Source organism: Pelodiscus sinensis, chromosome 8 (genome assembly GCF_052426305.1).
Source record: "Pelodiscus sinensis isolate ZL-2025 chromosome 8, ASM5242630v1, whole genome shotgun sequence".
NCBI lineage: Eukaryota > Metazoa > Chordata > Testudines > Trionychidae > Pelodiscus > Pelodiscus sinensis.
The window spans coordinates 58,260,939-58,278,903 of NC_143059.1; the positions used below are offsets into that span (position 1 = coordinate 58,260,939).

The window sequence follows — 17,965 nt, forward strand, 5'->3', positions numbered from 1 at the left end:
GGTGGAATCTCCATCTCTAGAGATTTTTAAGTCCCAGCTTGACAAAGCTCTGGCTGAATGGTTTAGTTAGGGTTGGTCCTGCTTTGGACCAGATGACCTGAGGTCTCTTCCAGCCCCAGGAGTCTATGGTAAGGTGCTCTTTACATGTGCACTGAATTATTCCTTTAGGAAAGGTCCTGCAGCACCTTTAGTGCCTGCAACACACCCTCTCCATCACCCAGCCAGGCTTGTCCCTTACAGGGTCACAGGTGGCGCATTGCTACCATGGGGACAGAGGATTCGAACCGACACCTGCCGAAACTCTTACTGCCTGTCGCTAACCCCTCCACCACGGGCTACTAGGCGAATGCAGCGCTGCATGCCGGGACGGATCTCTACACCCCAGCCTCCCGCTTCCCCCTCCCTCTCGGGGAAGGAGGGGTTTCCGCTTCTGGACACGTCGGTGTGCGTGGGTCACGTGGCGCGCTCCCTTTCCGGCCCAGCAGGCTGCCTGTCTGGGCGCACGCAGCCGCCCGCCGCCGCCCCGTGAGGAGACGCCGCTGCCCCCGCCGCCATCATGCCGGTGTATTTCCAGCGGCCCGAGAATGCCCTGAAGCGGGCGAACGGTGAGTGCGGGCGGGACCCGCGCCCGCCCCGCTCCCCTGCCTGGCGGCGAAGGGCCGGGCCTAGGCCCAGCCGCGGCCCGGCGCAGGGACCATCGCCCGGGCAGGCCGCGGCAGGACCCGTCCCAGGCGCGGAGGATCCGGGGGCGGAAAGGGGGGGGGGCGTTTTCAGCATTTCCCCGTCTTGGGCCTCGCTCCCGGCAGCCGCGGCAGTCGCCGCCTCAGCGGGGCCATGTGGCGCGGGCGGGACGAGCGTGACAATGAGCCCTCGCGCCTGCCCGGCGCTGCCCGCGGCCGATTTGCAGCGGAGCCGCCTCGGGCCCGCAGCTGCCCGGGTTTTGTGCAGCGCGGAGCAGGTTGTGCTGGCCCTCAGCCCGATCCCGTGTAAACGCGGCCTCTCACGCGGCGGCATTGCACGGACTGTCCCCCACTGCGGCTGCCTCTGATGAAGCGAAGGGAAGTTGGCAGCTATTGTCCAGCACTCTGCGTGGCACCAGGCGGAAGGCAGGTCAAGGGCACCCCTTCCCCCCTCTATTTTTCTGTGTTGAAGCAGCCTCTTGAACCATGAATCCGCAATCAGACTGTTGTACTATGTGCTCCGCGGGCGGGCGCGCAGCCCTCAATCACATGTCATCAGAGTGTGACAAAACGCTGCCAGATGGATGAAATAAACCAATGGGATGAGGCTTCAATGAAATGGGCAAGGTGCTGTACATCACTCTGACCTCTGCCTAGCCAGTTGATAAACTGAAGTGTAGGACAAAGTGTAGGACACTTCATTTGCATGCACTTGTCCTGAGGCATCTGTCATGATATTTTTAATCTTGATGCAGAGTGAACAGAGCTTTTTTTATTAAAGGTCTTGTCTGAGAGACATCTTCACAATACATTCTAGAATTCTCTCGATATTTTTGGCTGAATCAGGCCTGCTACAATTTGAGATGTTTATGCAGTCATCTACTTTCCTCATAGTGTTCTTTGCAGGTCCCATGTTTAACAGCCCACCCCTAGTTAACTGATCTTATTTTATAGACAGTAAAATGTCAGTTTTTTATTTAATGTATAAATAATATCCTAGGACAAATGCAGACTAGGGATGTGAACCAGTAGTTGACTGTCTGATAAACACATGCTTATAGGATAGTCAGCACAGTAATAGACTAGTCATTCTTCCCCCTTGCTGTCTCTATCAGAAAGAGGAAGCAAGGGGGAGAAATATGGGGGACAGCTGAGGAGTCCCCAAGCTGCACGTGGTGTTTCAAAGCAGCAGCAATACGTGGAGCCCAGGATCAGCTGGGGACTCCCCTGCTGACCCTGGGCTCCACACAGTGCTACCGCTTTCAAATGCTGCGGGAAGCATGGAGCCAGTGGGGGACTGCCCCACTGGTTCCGTGCTCCCTCCAGCACCTTTGCGTTTAAAGTGTAGCAACAGCTCTGGGACCGCTTCTACACTTCAGAGGCGGAGGCACCCATATTGACTAATCAAATATGCAATTTGCATCGACTATTGGATTACTCAATTAATTGAAATTTAACATTCCTAATGCGCACAGGGTTTTAAAGCAAATATCACTAAGGACTGCTGCTGAAGTATCCCTTACCAGCTTCCAAGAGTAAAGCCTGACTGGCTGTGGGTATCAACAAACTCCTGCCAAATTGAATATGCAGACTTAACATTTTTTATGTTCAGTGTAACCTGTTTTAAATAGCCAGCAAAACTATCTAACAGAGATGATGTCTGTCTAAGGCTCTGATAATACTAGATGCGCTGTGTGTGAAAACAGCACAAAGTTTTATTGGATGGCATGTGGGTTCGATGTGCCACACTAGTTTGTAATTTGAAGACGGTCCTGAGTACAGATTTCTCTGTCAACTTAATAATGAAGGTTGGAATTGTCAAAAGCCCCTAATGGAGTAGGACACCTGATTCTTAGCCTTTTCGGATGGGATTTTCAAAGAAGGCTATCTTCCCTCCAAAACAATGATTATACAGTAGTCTTTAAGAGTGTGTCTAGACTATAGGGTTTTGTTGACAAAAGTGGACTTTTTTGACAAAACTAAACCTGCGTCTACACTACCGCTGAGTTCTGTCGACATAACGTCAGCAGAACTCAGCAGTTTTGTTGACGCTGGTAAACCTCATTTTACGAGGAATAACGCCTTTTGTCGATGGAGTTCTGTCGACAGAAGATGTTATTGCATCTACACCGTCCTTTGCGTCTACACTGCCATGTCGACAAAGCAGCGTGCTTTGTCAACAGAACTGAATGTAGTCTAGACGCTCTTTGTTGACAGAAGCTATTTACAAAAGCCTGTAGTCTAGACGTACCCTGAATTACATCGGTCTGACAAACTACCCATGTTCTGTATTTCCTACTCTCAGCATACGCAGGTAGGTCAGCCTTCGTCATTCACCTGATGACAGAGTGCATAAGCACCTCATAAGATTTTGAAAGCACATCACAAATATTAATTAAACTTAACAATTTTCGTTGTTTTGATTTTTATGGTACTTCACACAAATTAAATGATACTTAATTTAAGATTTAAATCAATATTTATAGGATTGTCATGGTGAAATAAGCCGAATAAATGATCTTTGTAACTCCATGGTATGGGGGAAAAGAAGATCTGATGTTTGTATTTTGTATGCAATGTATTGAAAAGAGGTGGTTGCATTTTATATTTGGTTCCATTTCTGAATGAGCAATACATATAGCCTTTCATAGATAATGTTCCAGTCATCTGATCTTGCAGAAACAAAGGCACAGATAATTGTAACGATCTATGTAAAAAAAGGATAGTTTTCCTGTTTAGTAACAGATGGGGTAAAAGTCACACATGGCCACTGCCATTCATTTGTTTTTTCCTGTCCACTTGCACAGTGAAAACTCTGTCCAGGCACTCACATCTTAGTTACTGAAACATCCTTTGCTTTAATTTTAACAAATACAGTCTCACCTCATTCAGAACGCTGTGCAAATATAATTTTCCTAGCCTGTTTCTTAGACCATATCACTCTATTTGAATCCCTCTACTGGTATCCCTTATGAAATGTAAGCTGCTTCACTTCATTTTCAAAATCTTTCAAAACTTATGCAGGCTCTACATATTGTGTCTCATGCACTAGCAAAATGACAACTCCCACTTCTGATTCATCAGTGATGTCAGATACCATCACCGACTTTTAAATATTCAAATAGTTACCTTTGTGCTTTCTCTCATGCTGCCCCATATGCTTTTGAACAGCTTTCTGTACACACCCTCATAGCTATTCTATTCTTCTTCAGATCTCTCCTTAAAACTCTTCTTTGTCATAGTGCCTACAAAAATTTGACCACGGTTAGACCACTGGTGTATCAAGATGTGGGATGTGAAATCTAGTGACGTGAAAGAATAGTCAACTATACAATTAACTGTCAACCCTAGGTTAATTGTTTAATCTAGTCAACTACTTGCATCCCCTTTACTATGCTGCCTCTGGGAGGAGGGGAGGAAGGGAAGCAGGAGCTAATGCTGGAGGGATCTGACTTAAAAGCCAGTTTCCCGCTAGCACTAGCTCCACAGTGCTGCCTGTTTCCCTCTCCCCACCAACTGCTGCCTTTATCAGAGACAGCAGTACAGTGAGGGGCTTAGGGGAAGCTGCCACAAAACAGCCCCTGCCTGCAGTGGGCCCAGGCTCACCACAGACAGGCTGGTGCTCAGCAGCAGCCCCAGTCTGCAGGAGGTCCAAGCTCCCCTCTGGAGCAGCCTCTGTCCATGGAGAGCTTAGACTTCCTGTGAACAGGGGCTGCTGCCACCCTGCTCTGTATCAGAGGCAACAGTGCAAAGTGGCAGGATGCTGCCCAGGAGTGGGGCTGGAGCACATTGTCTGCTAGCCCTGGGAATATAGAATAGTCGACTAACCGCTAAGAATTCATGTGGTTAGTTGACCATTCTACTACCCGTGATCTAACATCCCTAGTAAAATCCTATTTAATCAGTTAACCGGTTAAACGTTAGACTTAACCGATTAAGCAGGATCCAGGCCAAGGACCACTCCAGCCCAGCTGGCATTGGTTCCAGCCCACAGGGCACTGCTGGCCATGGCCCCAGCCTGTTGGGCCTTATCTGTCCACCTGTTTTGTTTTACATGATGATTCTAAATTCTTTTGGGAAGGGGTTGTCTTTTTTATTTACACAGTGTCTTTCGCAGTGAACTCATGGCCTGTGACGGGATCCCAGACACTGTGGCAATACAAATATTTAATAATAATCGGAGAACTGATAAATGGCCAAAGATTTACTATAGTTTCTGTGTTGCATATAGTGGACATGCTCCCTCAGTGAAGCGTGTTGCCCAGCTTTTAAAAACAGAAGAATGGCCATTCTGGGTCAAACCAATGGTCTAGCCCAGTGTCTTTTCTTCTTATAGAGGGCAATGCCAGAATCTTCAGAAAGAATTAATAGAACAGGCAGTCATTGATTGATCTATCCTTGCCCCACACATTTACCTAATTCTTAATTGAACTAGGCATATATGTGAGTAGTTGACTACAGGATAAGCGTAGGCTTATCAGGTAGTTGAGATGACTACTTGCATTCCTCCCCACACCTTGCTGCCTCTATATCAGAAGGAGGGGGGAGCAAGAGCTGGTACTGAGGGGAGCCAGCTTAAAAACCGGTTCCCGCCAGCGCTGTCTCCGCTGTGCCGCCTCCCCCTTTTTTCAGAGGCAGCAGCATGTGGGGAGTGGGGAAAGGAACAGAGGAGGCTGCCATGAAGCAGCCTCTGCCCACGATGGGCCTAGGCTCCATTCATGGTGGCTGGGGCTGGCTGCAGCTGGAGCAGCCCTGACCATAGGGCCTTCCATAGTGAGAGCCCCTGCAGACACTGGCTACTGGACCTGGCGTGAATTGAGACTGAGAAAGCCTGGCTCAGTCGCACCTCGTGCTGAGTCCAGGAGCTGGACCTGCTGTAACTCTGCAGTTTAAATGTAGTATGAGCCAAGCTGCCTGCCCGTCTGGTTCTTATGACATTTAAACTGCAGAACCGCAGTGGGGGGTATCTCCTGAAGGCTTCCTCTCTTATTGACTAATTGTGTAGTTGCTAGAAATTCTATCGACTACACATTTTTCTATTTACTCACTTCCTAACATCCCTAAATTAAACACAAGTATACTTTTGCTGTTCACAGCGTCCCTGGCAAAGAATTCCACAGATTAAGTGGTGTATGAAGAAATACTTGCTTATGTTTGTTTTAAATCTGCTGCCCATTAATTCACTTGAGTGATTTCTGCTTCTTTTTTATTTAAAATAGTAAATACTCACTTTTTCCACACCATTTATCATTTTGTAGATTTCTGTCATATCCTCTTTGAGTTTTTTCCAAGTTAAAAAGTCTGTTCTTTTTAATCTCTTCTCATTTGGAAGCTGTTCCTTATGGGTGAGGCTCACCACTTCTGGTTAACTTTTGGGGGCTGGAGCAGCTCCTTGCCCTCCTTGGGGCTAGTCCAGCCGGAGCAGCCCCTGTCTGAGGCGGGTGGGAGGGAGGCTCCAGTCCAGCCTTTAAAAGGCTGGTGCACAGCAGGGGGACCCTGCACTAGTCAAGAATCAGCCATCCCAGTTTATACTGGGTCCCTCCTGCTGTGCTTTAGCCTTTAAAATGTATTAAGAGCCAACAGACTCTTAATACATTTAAAAGGCTGGTGCGCAGTGGGGCAACCTGGTTTGAGCTAGGAGTCAGCTGTTCTGGCTCGTGCCATGTCCCCCTGCTGCGCTTCTGGGACTGGGTGCAAGCCGGGAATCAGCTGATTCCCGGCTTGTGCCCGATCCCCACTTCCTTCCCTGGGCCTGCAGAGACAGTGCTGGGGAGAACTGGCTTTTAAGCCAGCTTCCCCCAGCACTGGCTCCTGTTCCCTCTCTTGCTGTTTCTGATAGAGGCAGCAAGGGTGGGGGAGAGTGACTAATCAAGGACTAGTCCATTATAAGCTTTTGCTTATCTGATAGTCAACTAGACACTTACATCCCAAATCTGCAGATTTTGCCACCTTAATGTTTATCTCTTTTTCCAGATCATTTATGAATATGATGAATAGCACTGGTCCCAGCACAGTGGGGACATTGCTATTTACTTCTTTCCTTTTGAAAACTGATCCTTTATGCCTACTCTTTGTTTCCTATCTTTTAATCAGTTACTGATCCATGAAAGATTCTTCCCTCTTGCCCCATGATTGCATACTTGTCTAAGAATCTTTGGTGAGGAACTTTGTCAAAGACTTTCTGAAAGTTCAGGTACACCGTATCCACTGAACTATCATTCTGTGTTTGTTGACACTCTGAAAGAATTCTAATACAGTAAAACTCCAATGGTCCGGCATCTGACAGTCCGGCACTCCTGATGGTCCGGCACCATCAGGAACCCGGAAGTGCTCCGGGCAGCCGGACCATTGGATCTGCTCTGCTCCCAGCTTCCCCGATTCAGCCGCTGCTAAAACAGACCAGCACTGAATCCGGGAAGCAGGGGGCAGAACAGCTGGAGTGCTGCTGGGTAGGTCCAGTAGCACTGCTCCTCGGGGCTGCGGGACCAACCCGGCAGCACCCCAGCTGTCCCCGATTCAGCCGCTGCTGAAATTGACCAGGGCTGACTCCAGGAAGCTGGGGCAGAGCAGCTCTGTCTCTGGCTTCCTGGAGTCAGCCACTGATCAGTTTCTGCAGCATCTGACTAGGGTACACCTGGGACAGAGCAGCTGGGGTGCTGCTGGGGTGGTCCCCGCAGCGCCGAGGTTTGGTGCTACCAGACCAACCCAGCAGCGCCCCAACTGCTCTGTCCTAGGCGTCCCGATTCAGCCACTGCTGAAACTGACCAGGGCTGACTCCAGGAAGCTGGGGCAGAGCAGCTCTGTCTCCCGCTTCCTGGAGTCAGCCACTGATCAGTTTCTGCAGCAGCTGACTTGGGGACACCTGGGGCAGAGAAGCTGGTTGGTCCAGTAGCGCCGAGGAGCGGTGCTGCGGGACCAACCCGTCAGCACCCCAGCTGCTCTGCCCCAGGCGTCCCCAAGAGCAGCTGGGGTGCTGATGGGTTGGTCTCGCGGCGCCAAGGGTCGGTGCTACTGGACCAACCCGGCAGCACTCCAGCTGCTCTGCTGCAGGCATCCCCGATTCAGCCACTGCTGAAACTGACCAGCAGCGGCTGAATTGGGGACTCCTGGGGCAGAGCTGGACTATCAGAAGGGAGGACTATGAGGGGGTCTGGGGTAGCATCCCCCCACCCCACCCCAGACCCCTCATAGCCCCCCCCCTTCTGATAGTCTGGCATATTTGATAATCCGGCACCCCCTGGGTCCTAAAGGTGCCAGATTATTGGAAGTTTACTGTAGATTGGTGAGGTTTGATGTCTATTTACAAAAGCTGTGTTGACTATTCCTCAACAAAATGTGTTCATCTTTTTTCTGTCTGATAATTTTCTTCTTTACTACTTTTCAGGCAGTCTGCCTGGAGCAGAAGTCAGGCATATCAGCCTGTGATTAGGGATGTGAATGTTTAACCGGTTACAGTTAACTAGTGGGGACTGGAGCAGCATCCTGCCCCAGGTGTGGAGAGTTCTGGGCTGGAGTGCCCCCACTATTTAATTAACGGGTTAAACATAATATTTAACTGGTTAACCAGTTAAATGTGATTTTACATCCCTACCTGTGATTGCCGGGATTGCCTTTAGAGGTTTTTAAACATATTGAAGTCACATTAACTATCCTCCAGACATCTGGTACAGAAGCTGATATAAATTATAGGTTACATACCCCATCACTCTTGGATGGATAGTAGTGATTCATTACTGTTTAAATAATCAGTTTGTCCCAAAATCTCCTTTGATACCTTGATCTGGGAGAGTCCCTCATATTTGTCACTTAAAAGGAATGGCTTAGGTGTAGGAGTCTCCTTCACATCTTCTGTAGTAAAAATTGATGCAACAAATTCATTTGGCATCTCTGTAAATATCTTTTAAGTGCTCCTTTAGCACCTGGATAGTCCAGTGTCCATATTAATTGTTTGGCAGGCTTCCTGTTTCTGATGTACCTAAAAATGTTTTTTTGTTAGTTTTTGCTAGTTTTCTAATATTTCTATCTTGTCAAATTGAGCTCCCAGACTAGTATAGAAACTGGCTAATTTGTTCCAAGGAGAGTGTTTTCATAACCAGTGAAGGATGAATAATTTGAAGTTGGCTACATTTAGAATTATTGATCTTCCACATTCCAGATATAGTGACATAGAAAGGTTTTGTTGCAATTTGGCCCTTCAGGACTCTTTGGGTGTTCTTGCTTTTGTTAAAAGTTTCTGCTAAAATACCATTAATTACTTGATCTTCTGCAAGACTTGCCATACATGAGCTTAGTAATTAAAAGCTCCAAAATCAGAGGCATTAATTGTGTGCTGTAGTCAGCACTGAGAATCATGACTGGGCAGACTAGCATTCTCATTCCAGGACTGGACTAGCCTGTCATGTTTGTTCTCATATGTTAAAACCTCCAGAGCTGAATAGTATTGCCCCATAGGTTGTGTTCAAGCAGTAGGAACAACCTAAATTTTACATTGCCTGTACTTTTATTTAAAACATCATGGTAAATTTAAAATAATGCTGAATGTCATGGGCTATCCAGATTTTGAATGCTGTAATTTATATACTGTTTTACCTTCAGAGGAGTCAGTTCCTTTTATGCAAAATGATTGCTCACATAAAATTATTACCTAGTATTTAGTACTATGGTTCCAGAATTATATTATGGAAATGTTAGCCATATTATAACTTTATTTTCATGTTAAAATTCTGAGACAAGACAAGACCTAATACACATGTAATTTTCCTATCTAGCTGCTAGCTCTTTCTCCACTTTCTGGCAACTAGATGTTTTTTGAGGTTAGCTCTAATTGTTAGACTGACAAAGCAGGTAATGTGCTGTTCTGGCAAGTTGGATTTTTTTCTGCTCTTGTGTTAGTTTTCTGTCATTTCTTTGTTTCTCTGAGCCCTTCCTCCATTGCCTCTTTCCTCACTTGTGTGGTATAGCACCAGTTTTTAAGGATTTGGAAAATAAATAGGATTTGGTCCCTTGACCCTTTACTTGGTCTGTTTTTCTTCCTCCTTTTTTCAGTCGTTTTTGTCCTTTTCATCCTCTCATTTCTTTTGCCTCCCATTTCCTTTTTTTAATTTTTGTTGCAGTTTAAAAATGCCTTCAGCTAGTGCCTATGTATGTCTTGGCAGTTTTGTAAAGAGCTCCAGTGTAGTTTGTTCCTGAGTGGCTTGGTGTATTTCATGCTCCATTTTATACATGCTACAGGGAGGACAGAATTGAGCCATGATTACAATGTGAGATCCTGTTAATAACTGCACTTAGCCTCTGTGCTTGAGGGTTGGTAAGTGGTAATTGGCTGTCCTCCTTGGAGAAATGATCCTTAAAACTGGGTGTATATATTTTCCTGTATATTATTAATAATACTTACATAGATCCTGATCCTGGATTTATAGCCAGCTTTGCTTTGAGCCTGAATGGAACTCTTGACTTCATTATGAGGATCGTCTATCACTAACAGCACTGAAAGAACAGAACCATGCCTACAGTGCAGTGTAAGCCTAGATCCATGAGACTCAAGTTCACAAACCAGGTGATTCTAAGCTCATAGTGACCGTGGTTTTAGAATTTCTAGGTCTGCGTTTTGGACTTACACTAATATGTCCAAGTGCACTGCACAGACCCAAGTCCAACCAGCCTATCCAAGGCTGTTTAGTGCCCTCCCCAGCGGTAGCCCTTGGTTTATAGTGCACTATGGGAAAACTTGACTCTCCAGCCAGCAGCACTTTACCATAAGTTGCCTCTGCTCATCAGCACATCTAGCTGAGCCATCTTTGGGTCTGCATGTTCTAGGCATTTGGAGCCAGTCTGGAGGCACCATTTGAAGAACTTGTACTGCTTATGTTTTTGCCTCAGGAAACTGGCATTTTCATCCAGGAGATAGTGTTGGGCATTCGGTTGTCGTTTTCTGTGTTCCCAAAACACCTCTTGGAGGAGGAAAATGATACAAATATTGCAGCTAGGGATGTTAGAAATAATTTATTTTAGTGATTGTGTAGCTGCAACAATTCTTAGCTGTTACACAGTTACTAAGAATGTTCCCTCCCCAGGGGTGGGGCTGGCAACCAGTGTGCTCCTGGCCCCACTCCTGGGGAGTCCACTGCTATCCCCTGTTGTCTCTGTATCAGAGAGGCAGCAGTGCAGGGTGGCAGCAGACTCTGTCCATTGTGGACCTGGGCTTGCCGCTGACAGAGGCTGGTCCGTGGGATGCTGGAGTGGCATCTATCCACTGGGAGTTCCAGCCCCTTGTGGACAGGGGCTGCCTTTGCCCTGTACTGCTGATACAGAGGCAACAATGTGGAATGGCAGGTGTGAGCTGGTTTTTAAACTGGCTCCCTCTGCAGACTGGCTCACACCTGCTGCCCTATGCTGAGCCAGCCAGGTCCAAGTTTTAAATGCAGAGCATGCAGGGAGGGAAGGTTGTTTCAGTTAAACAGGATCATTAACAGATAAGCAATCACTTATTGGTTAAACAGTTTGCCAACTAGCTGATAATATCCCTATTGCAAACTCCAAGTGGCAAATGCTGCTTGTGGCTCTTGATGCTCCTTTTGTAGACTGGCACTTTTGGAACAGAGCCATAAGCAGAAACTGGTGGGATCTCATTATATAGACATAGGATGTCCAGCAGTGGGCCCAGAACTTGTGTGTGAAGAAAACAACATTTCTAGAGCTTTGTGAGCAGTTTGCCCTGACCCTCCAGCATCAAGAAACACACATTGAACTCGGGATGTGAATGGGTAACTGGTTAACCCACAGTTAACAGTGTAACAGAATTTTTATTGGTTACATGGTTAATATTTTATCTATATTTTTACATCCCTACCATGAATTGTGTTTTTTACAGATTTGAGAAAATATGAGATGTTTTGTTGCATACAAGTTCTCACTATGCCTCATCATGTTTGTACCTTTTTTTAAACATTTATTTTATACAATTCATCTTTAGAGATGATAATAACATTTGTTAATGAATCCAGCACCTTTGTCATTCTGTAATACAAGGCTGTAAACTGGCCAGCTGTCATGAAATGACCAAAAGAGAATTTAAATAAAGTCATGTGCATACACAAAAAGCGAGCAGTGCAAAACCATGAAACCAGTACAAAAAAAAAAATCTGAACGTCTCTGACGTCTGAGTGTCCCTAACCCCTCCATTCTTGTCCTTTGAAGGCATTTTTTTGCGCTCAAAGCTGCTGCATGAGGATGGAGGACTTTGCACTGTGTACATTTTCCCATCCCAGTTAGGATTAGGTCCTGGTTGCATGGGTCTCACAACCATAGAATTGTCCAAAGAGTTCCTGGTCTGCAGGATAATGCTACTGGCTTAACAGGTGCTGGTGGAGCCAGGAGCCTGCACTCTTGCAGCTGTTAGCAGCAGCAGCAGCAGCAGCCTCTCAACGAGGTCTTTCTCTCACATAACATTCCCCCTCAAAGAACTGCACTGGCAGTCTCTTCTCTCACTCTGCATCCTTTTTGCCTTTTACTGTGTCATGATTTTTTCCCTCTGGTACTGGTGCCTGCCTTTATCCGGAATGTTCACCATGAGATTGTTGCAGGCACACTTTCTCTTTGACTACATTTTAATAGTGCAAAACCCCAACTTCCTTCTGGATTGTGGCTGGCATGCAGAAGGAGACCAGCTTAAAAACTGAAAGCAATCAGGTTTGTTTCAGTATTACAGAAGTGTTTTTAGAATCTCCAAACCAAAAAATAACTCCATCAGTGTGTTTAGAAAGCTAAATTTTAGTTCCTAAATGCTCTGTGAACACTAAGAAGCATTATACATAAAGCCTTCACACGTGACAAAAAGGTGAAATTTATCTTTAAAAATTGCTGATCACTTCAGCCTGGGGTTGGAGGGCAAGGAAATAAACCATGGAAATAAACTTGCTGTGGTTCACTACCTATAGGTTCACTATCCTTTCAGGTTATTAGTATTTTGGAACATAACAGTTTTGGAGATTGCTGAATGTCAAAGGGATACTCTGTTCTAGTGTGCTGGTGGCAAGCCAGCCATTTATGCTAAAGAGGTTTTCAAGTTGCAGCAAGTGAACCACACATCTGAGTTGAATAGGCTGGTGACCTGAAGAAGAGGGCCTAGAAAAAACACCCAGTTCTGAAATGTGACTCTCCTTTTGGTGTTTGTACCAAGGGAAAAATTTGCAGCTATCAGCACCCTGATTGGATCACCGTTTGTAGGGAAATGAACAAAATTCTATGTTATCTCCCATGTGGATTGCTGCTTCTCTGAAAGCCCCATGCAGCTAGCACATAATTATATAGCCTGTCTAGATATATGTAGTCCATAGACTACTAGATGCAAATACCTTGGACAATATGGACTCTTAATTGCATTCATGGACTATATACATATCACAAGGACTCTCTGGCATAATAATGGGGAATGCAATAGGGATGTGAGTGAGTAGTTGAGTACTTGACTACCTGATAAGGCTAAGTTTATTGTGTAGTCAAGTTGAGTACTCAACTACTCACTCCCTGTCGCTTGGAAACAGGATCTATTGCAGTGGGGAGCTGGCTTAAAAGCTGATTCCTTCCAGCTCTGCGGTGCCACCTCCCCCCACCTCTGTCAGTCCCAGATCCACCGGCTCTGGGATCTGTCTGTGCTGCGGCTCTGCATTTTAAATGTAGCAAGAGCCCAGTGGCTCTTACTACATTTGAAATGCAACGCAGCAGTGGTCTGAAACCGGCGAGAGCCAGGACTAATCAGTCCTGGCTCACGCGGGTTCTGGGAGCTGCCCCCACTGCAGTTCTGCACAACAGCTCCCCTTATTGACTAATTGTGTGGTCGATACAAATTGCTCCATAGCATTCTTTGAATGCAGTTTACCCTTTTCCCTCCCCCCCCAATATACTTAGGCAACTAAGACCTGTAATGTGTCCTCATTCTCAGCAGATATTGTGGACTGCATACAACAACCTGATCTATTTCAAACAGTTCTTAGAGACTAACAAAAATGTAGATGGTATCGTGAGCTTTTGTGGGCACAACCTTACGCTTATGATACCATCTACATTTTTTTTTAGTCTCTAAGGTATTGCAGAACTATTTGGGTTTTTTTTGTTTTAAGTTTTTCAGTTACAGACTAACAGAGCTATCCCTCTGAGATTATTTCCAATGGTTAATTCATCACACATGAACTATGTTCCTCTTATGCCAGTTCCATTTAAAGGCAGCTTATTATGCTCTGGCATAGCTAATTTATATGATGCTGTGTACTGTCAGGGAAGTGCTAGCTTTTAGTGCTCCTAAGCAACTTTGCGACAGTCTGTCATTAGCAGATACATACTGCTATGTGTATGCAGCTTGCAACAACAGTTTCAGTGGGATGGCTGGGGCTGGAACAGCAGTTGAAAGTCACCATGTCAGGTCTCCAACTGTTAGTTCCCTTCTTTTCCCCCAACTTTTGCTAAAAACAGCTGAGACAAAATCTTAACCTTAGTCATAAACCAGAAATCTCTCATTGGTATATTAATAACAGTCATGGATATTGAAATTTACCAAGCCTCGGACTACTTTTGTCTTTTCCATTTCTATTGCTTGTTCTGTGGTGGGCTGCTCCTCTAGGAAGTTAGCACACAGGTCCTGTGAGTATGGCCCCAGGATGTGCTGTAGCTGCTGTGGGAGCAAAGTATCCTTAGGGACAGGCCATGAGCACCTGAGTCCCTTCTGGTGCTGTAGTGGATTCAGGAGGTCGTAAGGTCACCATCCTAGCTGATTAGTTGGCTCAGTGCTTGACACAATTCCCAGCACCTGGTGGTCATAAGAGGCAGGATGAAGTATGCTTCTTGTTGATGGCTTTCCAATACTGTGTCTGGATCTACCCTCTGCACTGAATCCCCAACACTGCCAGCTTCACATGTGGTTATTTCTAAGTATTCTTACTAGAATCAAACGTCTTTTTTTCCTCACACTAAAGATGTACCAGAATCTGGCTGTGGTCCTGTGACCAGGTGTACGAGCATGTTTGGCAAAGGACTTCCTAATGTTGGCCATAGCTAACGCAGGAGGTAGTTCAATCTCCTGCAGTTCAGTTGAGCAGTCAGAATAAAATGGAAGGATTAAACACAGAAAATATTTGAACCTGGGAGGGAGTGTCAATTTTCAGAACTTGGCCTAGAAAGGTCAGGAGACCGTGGCCCATCGGATTGTGAGATAGCGTTGGAAGACACCATGCTGAGAACCCTGGCCTGACCCGTGGCCACGCTGCAAAATGATAGTTAAGACTCGAGTCCCAGTGGGACTTTGGCACAGAGTCCTGCCCACTGCCAAGCAATAGGCCTGGACTGCTGAGCGTGTACTAGCCCAGATCTGTCTGACTTAAGTGTACGGGTGAAAAGCAGATTTGGGCTTGAACCTGAGTCTGAGCCAAGGGCTATGTTGTAGTGTAGACATAATTACATCACTGATATTTTTACTCCAGTCAGAAAAAAAAGATCTGCCAATTAAATGTGACCATTGGTTTACTTTGACTGTTACAATTATTGCTTAATTCTAAATTACAATGGGAAATAGAGAAAATGCATACCGTAAGTAGAACTTCTTTGGCATATGTAAGTGATCTGATGAAGAATTTGTTTTCAGAATTTCTTGAGGTTGGCAAGAAACAACCTGCCCTCGATGTTCTTTATGATGTTATGAAAAGCAAAAAACATCGAACATGGCAAAAAATCCACGAGCCAATTATGCTGAAGTACCTGGAGCTTTGTGTGGACCTCCGCAAGAGTCACTTGGCCAAGGAAGGATTGTATCAGTACAAGAACATTTGCCAACAGGTAGGGTTTGTGAATTGTTCATTCTTTACCACTCACAGCATGATGTAAGTTAGAGTTATTTTACTCCTAAAACATGAAATTGTTTTGTATCCTGATCCCCAGTCCTGCAAGTTGCTACGGTCTGCCAAACAACTTGCAGGGCTAGCGTCTAGATAGCAGAAACCCAATATAAGTAGATCTCCAGGTTTGGTTGGTGTTTCTGGGCACTATTACAAATGTAATCAAAGTGATAAAAATAACAACTAGATCTTAGATTTATAATCTAATTCTGTCTTAGCCTGCTTTAGATTTTACTACTCTAATTAGGATATATGCTTTTAATATTTGCTTTCCATGGGGGGGGGGGGGGGAGGTGAAAGCCACTTCAAACGTTCTACTCTTTTTCTAGGTGAACATTAAATCTTTGGAGGATGTTGTTCGAGCCTACTTAAAACTAGCTGAGGAAAAAACTGAAGCTGCCAAGGAAGAGTCCCAGCAGATGGTGCTAGATATAGAAGATTTGGATAATATTCAAACTCCAGAGAGGTAGGAGATCATTCTTTCAATTGTAATCCCTTGTAAGGGTTTATCTCTTCTGTGTTTTTACAGCCCCTAGCATAAGCGTACCTTAATTCCATATGGAGCCTTTAGGTGCTGTTGTAATATACAAATTTACGATTGTTGTGGGGGGGGCGGTGGTTATGCTTTTGCTATCTTTTTAGATAAGACATAGGCTGTATCTATACTTGCACTTGCTTGACAAAACTTTTGGTCCCTCCGTCCCCCAAGAATACGTGTGAGAGTTGCTTTATTGTTGGCAGGAGAGTGTTCTTGTCAAAGCGAAACCTGCTCACTGGGGGTGAAAGTATTCTGTTGGCAAAAGTGCCAACTTATAGCAACTGGGCTTTATCGACACAGCTTTGTCACTACAAGTTACTAGTGTAGATTAAGGATGTTTAATTGTGGTTACCTTTTTACCACTCTGCTCTTACTATATTTGAAATGCAGAGGCTCAGTGTCCTGGAATAGCGCGAGCCAGGACTGCTCGGTCCTGGTTCGTACTGAGTCCAGCAGCCCCTGCTATCCGCCGCAAACGGGCTGATTCCGGAGCAGCCTCTGTTTGTGGCGGACAAGGGTGGCCACCGCAAATAGAGGCTGCTCTGGCACCAGTCCCTGTCTGTGGGAGACGGTGCTGGAGGGACCCGGCTTTTAAGATGGCTCCCTCCAACACTGGCTCTTGTGTGGCCCCCCCGCCCCTTGTGCCTCTCATAGGTAGCTATTCTCTAACATTCCTAGTTCCCACTTTTGAAATGTAGCAAGACCCCCCCCCCCCATGGAAATTGGCTTGAGCAGGGACTGCTTCAGTCCCTACTCGTGCTGTTTCCTCACTGTGCCTCTGCCTCCCCTTTCCTCTGCGGAGATGGTGATGTGGGGAACCTCCTTTTAAGCCGGCTCCCCCCAGCTCTGGTTCCTGCTTCCCCCCCACCCTTGCTGCCCCTCTCTGATAGAGGCAGCAAAGGAAGGGGGAAACGACTAGTCGAGTCATTACTCAACTGTACAATACTTATAAGCTTATACTTATTAGATAGTTGACTACGTCTTTTAGCGAATATACCCCGCACCCAAGAATAACCCGCACCCGAATATACCCCGAGGTTTTTGCAGTTTGAGTAAAAAAAATCTTGTATACCCCGCGTACGAGTATACCCCGCGTACGAGTATAACCCGCAGGGTATACAAGACATTTTTTTCAAACTGTGCAGAGGAGGGGGTGGGGGTGGGGAATTAGCCACCCTCCGGACGGGGGAGCACTCACTCCACCTGGTTCCCGCACAGCCGCACAACCTCCGGGCGGGGGAATGAGAGCGCTCTCCCGCCCCTTCCTGCGGCTGCGCAGCCTCTAGCCTCCGAGCGGGGGAGCGCTCATCTCCTGGTTCTTGCGCATCGGGAGCGCTCCTGCACAAGAACCGGGGGATAAGTGCGCCCCCCACCTGGAGGCTGACAGCTGCAGGAAGGGGCTGGGGAAGCGCTTCTGCGCAGGACCCGGGGGATGAGCACTCCCCCACCTGGAGGCTGCGCAGCGGGGGAATGGGTGGGGTAGTGCGCTGCTCACCACTAGGTGAGTAAAAAAATTTTTGTATACCCCGCACCCAAGTATACCCTGCAGAGGGGGTGCGGGGTTTGTAAAGTATGGTAGTCGCTTACATCCCTAGTGTATATACACCCTAGTGTAGCTCTTACCAAGTGTACATTTTAAAAATAGAATTTCTAATTAACTTATAGATCCTGGTTTTGAATTTATGATTAGGCTTGAGAAGTTTTGAGTAAAATTAAATCATCAGTGTTAGAAAAAATGGCTTTGTTTTATAAATGACATATCTGACTTTTCTTGTAGGGTAAATGTGGCAGGCTATGTGTTGAGCCCTGCGTAAATCCAAGCCGCACCGTGGGCCGAGTAGTCCCGATGTAAATGGTTTTGAGAG

At 46.2% G+C, this 17,965-nt stretch overlaps 1 protein-coding gene across 1 annotated transcript in view; it reads left to right on the plus strand.

The window, feature by feature from the left end:
- The first annotated feature begins 446 nt into the window (after positions 1-446).
- Positions 447-17,965, plus strand: part of EIF3A (eukaryotic translation initiation factor 3 subunit A) — a 55,351-nt gene continuing 37,832 nt past the window's right edge. The window contains exons 1-3 of the mRNA XM_075935372.2: positions 447-605; positions 15,313-15,503; positions 15,892-16,028. Of these exons, the coding sequence (XP_075791487.2) occupies positions 557-605; positions 15,313-15,503; positions 15,892-16,028 (377 nt within the window). The 5' untranslated portion in view covers positions 447-556. The remainder of the gene's footprint in view (positions 606-15,312; positions 15,504-15,891; positions 16,029-17,965) is intronic.